The 10,952-nt window shown below is 42.8% G+C and overlaps 1 protein-coding gene across 1 annotated transcript in view; it reads left to right on the top strand.

The window, feature by feature from the left end:
* Positions 1-1,623: 1,623 nt before the first annotated feature.
* Positions 1,624-10,952, top strand: part of Tdrd12 (tudor domain containing 12) — a 69,052-nt gene continuing 59,723 nt past the window's right edge. Inside the window, exons 1-2 of the mRNA XM_026789914.1 lie at positions 1,624-1,740; positions 9,410-9,568. Of these exons, the coding sequence (XP_026645715.1) occupies positions 1,717-1,740; positions 9,410-9,568 (183 nt within the window). The 5' untranslated portion in view covers positions 1,624-1,716. The remainder of the gene's footprint in view (positions 1,741-9,409; positions 9,569-10,952) is intronic.

A 10,952-nucleotide genomic window follows, 5' to 3' on the forward strand; every position in this document is an offset into this window, starting at 1 on the left:
TCATCAGTGTTTTTGATGTTGGCCATTCTTACAGGTGTAAGATGGAATCTCAGAGCTGTTTTGATTTGCATTTTCTCTGATGACTACGGATGTTGAACATCTCCTTAAGTGTCTTTCAGCCATTTTAGATTCCCCTGTTGCGAATTCTCTGTTTAGGTCTGTACACCATTTTTTTATTGGATTATGTAATTTTTTTGGTGTCCAATTTCTTGAGTTCTTTGTATATTTTGGAGATCAGCCCTCTGATGTGGGGTTAGTGAAGCTCTTTTTCCATTCTGTAGGCTGTCGTTTTGTCTTGAGAATCAGGTTCTTCTTATTACAGTCCAGCTGACCTCAAACCCGCAATCCGGGCTCATTCTTCTGCTGCTGGGATTACAGTTGTAAACCACTGTGCCTGGCGTATTTGTTCCTGTGTGCCTGTAACTTGCAGATGGCAGACGAAAGCCTTGTGTCATCCCTCAGTAGCCATCCACCTTGGTTTTGCACGTGTATGTGTGCACTTGTGCAATGGGCACACACACACGTGAACACAAGAAAGCCAGCACACACTAATAGTAGTTTCTCAAGATGGGGTCTCTCCCGCCTGCCTCTGGGCACCCCCATCTCCCTCCATCCCCCCATAGGAGGGCTAGAATTAAAGGCATGAGCCACCAACCCAGGCTGGCTCCCCAAATTTACTTCTGAAACTGGATGCCAAACACATGACTCCCCCTCCTTCAATTTCCACACTTTCTTGAAACCAAGTCTCTTTGCCATCTTGATTCTCTTACCAGAAGATGAATACGAACTGAAAGAATTTTGTTTTCCAGAATTCAACCATCAAAGAATTCTTTTGTAAAACCAATTGGGTCTGCCAGCTCTTGAGAGTCGTGGTTCCTTTCATTTTAAGGCACTGTCATTCCACTTCCTTTTGTTTGTTGGGGCTGTCCGAGAGAGCTTTCATTGATAGTTAACCTTCCCTGTGCTCTTGGGTGTCCTTTGTTTCACAGCGTGATCGATCACATTGAACTCAAAGAACGCTGTATCTACCCATTCTAAAATGAGATGAGAAATTGTGAGTTTAAAGAAGCCCCGTGTTACCACAGCAGTGAAGTACAGGTGTGGGCAGAACCCGGCTCAGGTGGTGGGGCCTCTTCCGGAATGTGGTCAGGTGGAAAGGGTGCCAGGAAGCCACAAGAACCAAGTGACTGATGATTAGAAAAGCCCGCCCTGGCTGCAAGCCCAAATCAGGCATTGACATAGGAGAGATCCAACAGAAGCGCTGTGATGGAGGACAGAAGCTGTCCCAAGTGGAGTGGAGCCCAGGCCTTCCTGGCAGGGGGTACTGCTAAAGACTTGTCTAGCTTGCAGCCACTCCCTTACTGGGGGCAGGGGAGGGGCCAAGAAAGACTGCAGGTTTCACTGGAGCAGAGGGACCTTGCAGTTCACCGCCTCTCCTCAGGGCGGCGCTGTAGGTAGGCAGGCCGTTATCCAGGCCGTTGGCGCGCAGGTGCTTTCTAGCCCTCTCGAGGCCTTTGCGCAGGCGCAGGGTGAGCAGCACGGGCCGTTAAAGGTGCGTGCGCGGGCTTCGCGAGGTCTCTGGTGCAGAGGGCTCCAGGCCACGTTGAAGTGTGCTTGTTGTCCTTGGTGACCTGTTCCCCTCAAAGAACCGCCTTGCCAGCCTGTGTGGTTGGTGTAAGCGACTGTGCAAGAGAAGGACGAGGAGGCGTCGGCGGGATGCTGGAGGTCCTGGTGCTAAAGGTGAGGAGCACTGGCCGCCTTCCTCGAGACGCTTCTCCACGTGTGGCTGACATCTTACCTCCCCTTCCCCCCCCCCCCCCCCAGCCCAGGTGCCCGAGGCTCACTTTCAGATAAGCAAATGACGCAGTTGCACCCCCTGGTAATGTAGGTTGCAGATGTGGCTGCAAATGCTAATAGCTTTAAACTATCCAGTATAGGAACTGGTGCGGCACACAGGAAAATCACAGGAAGTTCCAGGCCAGCCTGGGCTACATACTGAGAACCTATCACATAGACACTACCTCCCCCAAATTAAATATTCACTGGTGGTCTGCTCTGTTACAACGAAATTTATCATGTAAACTTTGACCGTGTAACCAAGGTATATTCACATATTCTAACATTTGTGGTTATTGCCTATGTGGGTGTTCATATGCCATGGTTCACTTTTAAAGGTCAAAGGACAAGTGACCCAAGGGTTGAATTCTGGTAGTCAAAGGTGCCTTTTATTGGATAATCTTACCAGCCTTGCTTATTTTTATTAACTTGTTTTAGGGTCTTAATCTGTAGCCCTGGTTTGCTGGGTACTCCCTACATAGACCAAGATGGCCTTGAACTGAAATCCACCTGTGTTTGCCCCTCCAGTGTTCGGATCAAAGTCATGCACTACCACCCCCAGTCATCTTTAAAAATCTATTTTTTACTATGTGTCTGGATGTGTACACATTGAGTGCAGGCACCTTCAGAGCTGGAGTTCCAGGCAGCCATGAGTCACCCGATGTGGGTGCTGGGAACTGCTGAGAATTGAATTTGGGTTCTCTGCAAGAGCAACCAACCAACTACACTTTTAACCATGGAGCCATCTCTGCAGCCCCTCAGGCATCTTTTCAAGGGATGAATCGGCCGCCTTACTGGGTTCAGTAGAAAAAGGCTGTTTCAGGTCCTCAGTCTTTTTTTTTTTTTTAAGTGGTTCAAGCTTATGGTATGGTTGTTGAGTCTTAGAAGCCCTCTTTCCACTCTGAAGGTCAATTCCTTTCCTGCTAAGTGATTTACAATTTTTTCTCCCATTTCATGGTGTGCTGTTTACTTATAATAGACACAGCCTAGAATCATTTGGGGAGAGTGTCTCAATGAGGAGTTACCGAGGTCAGGTTGGCCTATGGACACATGAGTAGGATTGTTTTGATTGCTGGTTGATGCAGGAAGCCCCAGCCCACTGTGGGCCTCTGCATTCGCTGGACCTGGCATCCTGGTTTGTATGATCAAGAAAGTTAGCTAAGCAGAAGCAAGCAAGGACCCAGTCACATGTTCTCACTCTGCTCTTGACTGGATGCGATGATTCAGCTCCTTCTGAGTTCCTGCCCTGTCTTTACTTCCTGCATAATGAACCGCAGAAGAAGCCCTTTCCTCTCCTACATTGTTTTAGGTCAGGACCATTTATCACAGCCACAGAAAGGAAACTAAGACATACGGACTATTTATTGATGGACTTCCTGGAGGCAGAAAATACAATTTTGATCAGTTATTTCTTTTTGTTGCTGTTTCATATCCAAGTGGCCAAATATAACATGAAGCTTTTGTATTGTTTCCATCTAAGAGTTTATAGGCATACATCTCATAATTAGGCCTTTGAAAACATTTTGAGTTTTCTTTTTTTTACATTTTTTTATTGTGTGTGTGCATTCATGTTCATTATGAGGAGGCACATGGCATGGTGTATGTGACAAACTTGTAGAACTAATTCTCTTTCATGTTTACATGGGTTTCAGAGATTGAGCTCAGGTGCCAGCTTCCCCAGCAAGTGCCTATATCTACTGAACCTTCCTGCCTGTCCCTTGAACTAATTTTTTTATATGGTGCTAATAATTTCATTCTTTGGCATGAAATATTCAGTTTCCCAATAACATTTTTGGAAAGAGTGTCATTTCCCCATAGAAATTTGGGTACCTTTTGTCAACTATTATTGGACCACATTGTACAGGAGTTCATGGGCTTTTTATCCTTCTGGTCTGTATGTCTATAATTGTAACAGCACCACACTGTTTTGATTATTGTAGTTTTGTAGTAAACTTTGAACCAGGTGTGAGTCCTTCTAGCTAGTTTGGCTTTGATACAATGCCTCCAGCTGGGACTGGCTTCTACCCCCTTCAGTAACCTAATCCTGCCTACCACCCCATGTGTGCTGCGACTACAGGAATGCACTACCACATTCCGTCTTATGTGGTGCTGGGATTGAACCTAGGACTTCATACGCAGGCAGGCAAGCATTCTGCCAGTTGAGCTATGCCCCCAGCACGTTAGCTTCGTTGTTTTTGGAGGTTTGTTGGCTACTTAGAATCCCTTAAAATTTTGTAAAAAAAAAAAAAGAAAAAGAAAAAGAAAAAGAAAAAGCCATTATGATTTCATAATAGGAATTGAATCTCTAGTCAATATTAACATTTTAATTTATATCAATGTTAAATCTTCCAATTGACAAGTGTGGATGTGTTCTCATGATTTTTTAAATTATTTTTATTTTATGTACTTTGGTGTTTTGCCTGCATGTATGTTGTCTATGAGGGTGTCTGATTCCCTGGAACTGGAGTTACAGACAGTTGTAGGATTGCCATAAGGGTACTGGGAATTGGACCCCAATCCTCTGGAAGAGCAACCAATGCTCTTAAAACACTGAGCCATCTCTCTAGTCCTGTTTTTTCTGAGTCAGGACTTCTCTGTAACTTTGGAGCCTGTCCTGGAACTAGCTCTTGTAGACCAGGCTGGCCTCAAACTCACAGAGATCCTCCTGCCTCTGCCTCCTGAGTGCTGGGATTAAAGGCGTGCACCACAGCCCTGATTTTTTAAGGAAAGGATCTCACTCTGTACCCCTGGCTTGCCAAGAACTCACTCTGTAGAGCAGGCTGGCCTTCAAGTTAAGGAAATGTCTTCCCTCCTCGGAGTGCTGGGACTAAAGACGTGTTCTGGCTCTCCCTGTGTTTTTGTGTCTGTCTCTTTCATCATTGTTTTATTGTTTCCATAGTAGTTGTAATATAGTTTTTATAGAATCATTAGGATTTTCTATGTAGACAGTCATACTTTATAGAAACTGGCAAGTTTATTTAGTTTTTTGGTAGTCTTGTCTTACAGTATTATCCAGCAGACTCCAGCCAATGTTGAATGAAATAGTATGCACACCACTATTAGATTTTTATTTCCTGTATTTTACTTCCTGTCCTTTAATATAGATCCCATTGGTAAATACAGCTGGATGCCCTGGCACACTCTTGTAAGCCTAGCACTTAGGAGATGGAGATCACTCTGCTGTAGCTAGTTTGAGGCTAGCTTGGGCCAAATGAGATCCTGTCTCAAAAACCAAAACACAACAAGTCCCATTTCATAACTAAGCTTCTTTAGACACTAGCTATTGTCTGGTCCTTAAGTTCTTGAGCAGACTTGTAAGCTACTTTTTAAGTCCTTGCCATTAAATATCTAGGTGGAGGGGTGTCCTCCCTCTGTTCCTTTCTAGGAACAGAGCTCTGGACCTTGAAGGGTTAGGCAAGTGCCTGCCACTGAGCCGCATCCCCAGCCCTGGGGTCGCTGTCTAGTAACTTTTTCTTGGCCATGTGTTATAGTTTCATTCTTCATATACCTAATACCTGGCTTTACTGGATTTTGTTTTGTCCCTTCCTTATTATATTAAACATGAAGGTGACAGTTTTACTATTAATTATATAACTATAGACAAATCTGCAAATACCAAAATCAAAATGACTGCTGTATTCACCCCTAGTTTTATAAAAACCTCAAACAGCCAACTATGGTGGTATACACCTTTAATCCCAGCACTCAGGTGGATATAGAGGCAGGTAGATCTTTGTGAATTAGGGGCCAGCCTATTTCACATGGCCAGCTCCAGGCCAGCCAGGATGCATAGTGAAATCTAGTCTTAAATAAATCCTTCAACAACCCCACTTCGGACATAGGACTGATCTCCAAAATATACAAAGAACTCAAGGAACTTGATAGCAAAAGAACAAATAATCCAATAAAAAGAATGGGGTACAGACCTAAACAGAAAAGTCTCAAAAGACGAATCTCAAAGGGCTGAAAGACACATAAGGAAATGCTCAACATCCTTAGCCATCGAAGAAATGCAAACCAAAACAGCTCTGAGATTCCATCTTACACCTGTCAGAAGGGCCAAGATAAAAAACAATGATGACAGCTTATGCTGGAGAGGATGAGGGGTAAGGGGAACAATCCTCCATTGCTGGTGGGAATGCAAACTTGAACAGCTGCATTGGAAATGAGTATGGTGATTTCTCAGGAAATTAGGAAACAACCTCCCTCAATCCCCAGCAATACTGCTCTTGGGTATATATCCAAAGAATACTCAATTATATCACAAGGACCACAAGGACATGTGCTCAACTATGTTCATAGCAGCTTTGTTTGTCATAGCCAGAACTTGGAAACAACCTAGATGCCCCTTTACTGAAGAATGCATAAAGAAAATGTGGTACATTTACACAATGGAATACTACACAGCAGTAAAAAAAAAATGACATCTTGAAATTTGCAGGCAAGTGGATGAATCTAGAAAAACATATTGAGTGAGGTAAACCAGACCAAGAAAGACAAATATCATATGTATTTACACATAGGTGGCTTTTAGACTTAAAGCAAAGAAAAATCAGCCTATAGTGCACAATCCCAGAGAAACTAGACAACAAAGAGGACCCTGAGAGAGACATACATAGATCTACATAGGAAGGTAAAAAAGATAAGATCTCTGAGTAAATTGGGAGCTTGGGGGTCATGGGAGAAGGGGAGAGGGAAGGAAGGGTGAGAGTGGAACAAAATGTATAGCTCAATAAAAACAATAAAAAAAAAAAAAGATTAGCTTAGTGCTAGTGGCGGTGCACACTTTTAATCCTAGCACTTAGGAGGCAGAGACATGCGGATCTGAGTTTGAGGCCAGCCTGGTCTACTAAGTGAGTTCCAGGACAGATGCCAAGGCCACAGAGAAATCCTGTCTTGGAAAATCAAAAAATAAAATGTTCAGAAGAGTAGAAACACCTAAAACATATCTATGCTCTCTGGTGTGTAAAGATTCAGAGTTGTGGTGTCTTGTTGCTTCTAGCCCCTCTCAGTAGACAAAGGTGGGACATGCATTTGAAAAATCAATGGTGGTTTTAATGTGTTTTTAATGTAAATTATAACTTTTTCCAGTTTCTAGCTTATCTCTAAAAATGATACTTTGTGCAGTTTTTAATTTTCGTTTGTATGAATGGTTGTTTGAATAAGGATGGCTTCCATAGGCTCATAGATTTGAATGCTTTGTCACTAGGCATTATTTGAAAAGATTAGGAGGTATCAGAGGAAGTGTGTCACTGGGGATGGACTTTGAAGTTTTCAAAAACCCAAGCCAGATCCAGTGGCTCTCTCTTCCTGCTTCCTGTGGCTCAAGGTGTAGAACTCTCAGCTCCTTCTCTAACACTGTGTCTGCCTGTGTGCTATCATCTTCCTGCCCTGGCCCTGATGATAGTGGTCTAAACCACTGAACTATAAGCCAGCCAAATTAAATGTTTTCCTTTCCAAGAGTTGGCTATGCTCATGGTGTCTCTTCACAGCAATAGAACACTAAGACAATATGTATCTGGATGTATACCGTGTCCTTGGAAGCTGGAAGATGGCATCAGATTGCCTGTAACTGGAGTTACAGGTGGTTTTGAACTTCCTGGCTTGGGGTCTGGGAATGAACCCCAAGAGGAAGAGGAGCAAGTGGTCTCAGCTGCTGCTTTCTCTCCAGCCTCTTGTAGGTCTTTTAATTCCATTTTAATTTATTTTGTGCATATGTGTGCCACAGCAGGCATATGGAGGTCAGAGGACAACTTAACAACTTGTGGAAGTTTTCTCCTACTTTTTGAGTTCCAGGGATCAAACAACTCAGGTCTTCAACCTTGACAGCAGGCACCTTTATGGCAGAGCCATCTCACTGGCCTGGTTTTTAAAAATAATAATATATAACAAGGCATATTTAGAGAGCTTTGACTTTAATCTTCTACTCTACTCTTCCTTTACCCAGGTAATAATTTATATTTGTTTGATTTATATTATCGTTCTCCAGCTTTTCTTAAGTGGGGCGGGGTGTCATGTTAAGACTGGGGTCCAGGGCCTTGCCCATGTTAGTTAGGTGCTTGCTCCCACTGAGCATTCCTCGTCCCTCTCCACTCTCCCTCTAGCCCGCTTTCGAGATATGGAATCGTAGCTCAGACTAGCACTTGAACTCACTGTGTTGTAGGTACAGATGATGTTTAACCCCTGATTCTCCTGAGTGCTGGGATTACAGGTGTATGACAACACATCCCATTTTATGACATGCTGGAGATGAAACAAAAATGACATGCATGCTAGGCAAGTGTGTTATCAACTGGGCTACATCTCCAGCCCCTATTTTCCTGTTGAATAAATAATAAATGTTCACATGCAGTGCATCTTATGTGACTTTGGACTTAGCATGACTGCGGTGACAAGGGAATGAGGAAAGGATAGATAAAGACACATGAATGTAAAGACTGGGATATGGTGGGTTGTGTGCACTCTGAAGGAGCATCGCCAAGTATGCAGTGAGTTCATTAAGTGCAGCAGGTCCATGAGGGGTTAGCTAGTCTCAAAGGAGTCTTTGTATTAGAGCCATCTTGAGTTGCAGTCATGAAGGAGGAGAAGCTGTAGTTGCTAGTTTTTATATGCACTGCCACCATCCACAGTCCAACCGGAGGAAGGCTTTGCTGATTCTCATGACTCTGAGGCATTGGTGTCCTTGGCATGCCTGTGCCCATGTCAGCCATACACATTCACATAGGACTTTCTCTGCTCCTTATACACTCACTCAGCTTCCTTGGCTCCCTACACTTATGGTCTTTGTTGTTGTTGTTGTTGTTGTTGTTGTTTTTATTTTTATATTTTTGATTGTTGTTGCAAGTTTTTTGAGACAGGATGTCTACATAGTCCTGGCTGTCCTAGAACTCATTCTGTAGACTAGGCTGGTCTCAAACTCACTGATCTGTCTGCCTCTGCCTCCTGAATGCTGGGGTTAAAGGTGTGCTACCACCATCTCCCAGCAGGTTTTTCTTTTCTTAAAAAGAGGTTATAAATATTGTCAATAGCTTGCTTATGTATATCATGTATATTTTTGAAATATTAGAATAAGGGCGTCTGTTTGCCTTTTTGGGGGGTAGAGTTTGAAAAAGGTGTTAGATTCATAGTCTAGATTGGTTTCAAACTTGTGATCCCCCTACCTCAGTCTCCTAAATCCTACTATTATACATGTGTGTTCCCATGCTCAATATCCTATTTGGTTTTTTAATTGTATACATAATTAAGAATTGCTTGCCTGTGCTTGTTTGTGTTTGGGGATTTTATCTTCAATCTGACCTTTTTTGGGTTTTTGGGTTTTGTTTATATATTTTAAGACAAAGTCTCATTATATGGCTCTGGTTGTTCTGAAACTTAACTCCATAGACGAGGCTGGCATCAAAGTTACATAGATGTGCCATCACACCAGCTTCAGACTAACCATTTAAGACAAAGGTGCTTGTCCAGAATTTGTTAGACCACTTAAGGTTAGACACAGTTACTGTAATTTAAGGGTTTGTATCACATGGCTCTACTTCTAAATCATACATTATTTTGTCTTCTTAAAACACTACAGATTGAAGATCCAGGTTGCTTTTGGGTAATTATAAAAGGATGTCGTCAATTTTTAGAACAAGAAGTCGACTATCAAAAACTGAACAGTGCCATGAATGACTTCTATAGCAGCATGTGTCAAGACATAGAAATAAAGCCGTTAATGCTGGAAGAAGGGCAGGTATGTGCTTTCTTACTGTTGCCAAGACCTACATGTGCCTTGATCTCAGTGTTTAAAACAGCATTCAAAATGCATAGTGTTCTGTACCTAGCTGGTGAACTACTTAGCACCTCGTATCGTCAATTGGTACTAGTTTGTTTTGTGCAAGGTAGAACCTAGTCTGGAAGAGGATGGTTAGGCCAGGCTGTCCTGCTGTGTGAGCTCCCAGGACCAAACTCCATTGGCCTTGGCAGCAGGGACTTGACTAGCAGAGCTGTCTCCCCGACTGACGTTAGAAGCACGTGGTCTGAGACAGCATCGGCTGTCTTCCTAGGACTGGACACCAGAGTGTTCTAGACCCACATATATGGCACATACACATACTCAGCATACAGGACATGGGATTTTAGTTAGTGTTGGTGCTTCTTTTTCTCTTTTCTTTATTTTTTTGTTACCTAGACTTTGGGCAGCTTGAGTTTCTTCATTCTACTTGTTCCATGTTGTGGCCCCTCTGTGTTCATACAACATAAACTCTATTGTACACAGTTTGGCCCTCTCGTCGGGCCTTTTTAGGGAAAGTGGACTTTTATAATGCATGATAGGAAAATATTTATGATTGTTTTGAGAAAAAACTAGAAAACATTTGTGTCCATCCCCCCCCCCTTTCATTAGTAACATGATGTCTTATTTTTCATGTAACACTAAATACTAGCTTCAGAAATGAAGCTAGATCAGTTGGTCTTAAGATGTGTTTGCGTGCATGTGCATTTGTATTTAACTTCCCCTTTTGTCCTTTATGTTTGGTGTGGGCCAATAGCGTAGTTAAATATTTTGGATAGATTTGATCTCTTTCTCTCAATAGCATTTATATTTTGTACTTCCTGTTGTGTTAATTTGGGAGACTGACTTGGGAGGTGTTAAAATGCCGTGGACGGATATTGTGTCAGCCTGGTCTCTCCCATGGCGCTGCCATCAGAATTTTACTTGCCCAGCTCTCACCAGTAGCAGCCATTACTGCCTACGCCAGCTCTTTCATTTGCGTTTTGACATAAGATTTTTCTCATTCCCTCTGCATTCTGAGTTAGGCTTCATAAAGCCAAAGTAGAACTTTTCCTTGTTTATTAACTAATATGAAATAGTTAACAGGGTGTGTTAGCACACACCTTTAATCCCAGCACTTGGGGGAGGAGGGAGGCAGAGGCTCTCTGAGTTCAAGGGCAGAGAGCCAGGGCTAGAGAGACCCTGCCTCAACAACAACAAAAGAGAAAATAAGCAATTTGTAGTGTAAACACTTAATGATTTTTAAAAAAAAATGTATAAGTGCTGTATCTGCATGTATAACTTTATGCCAGTAAAGGGCACCAGATCCTATTATAGATGGTTGTGAGTTAACATGAGGTTGTTG

This window comes from Microtus ochrogaster, unplaced genomic scaffold (assembly GCF_000317375.1).
Source record: "Microtus ochrogaster isolate Prairie Vole_2 unplaced genomic scaffold, MicOch1.0 UNK32, whole genome shotgun sequence".
In the NCBI taxonomy this organism is placed as follows: Eukaryota; Metazoa; Chordata; class Mammalia; order Rodentia; family Cricetidae; genus Microtus; species Microtus ochrogaster.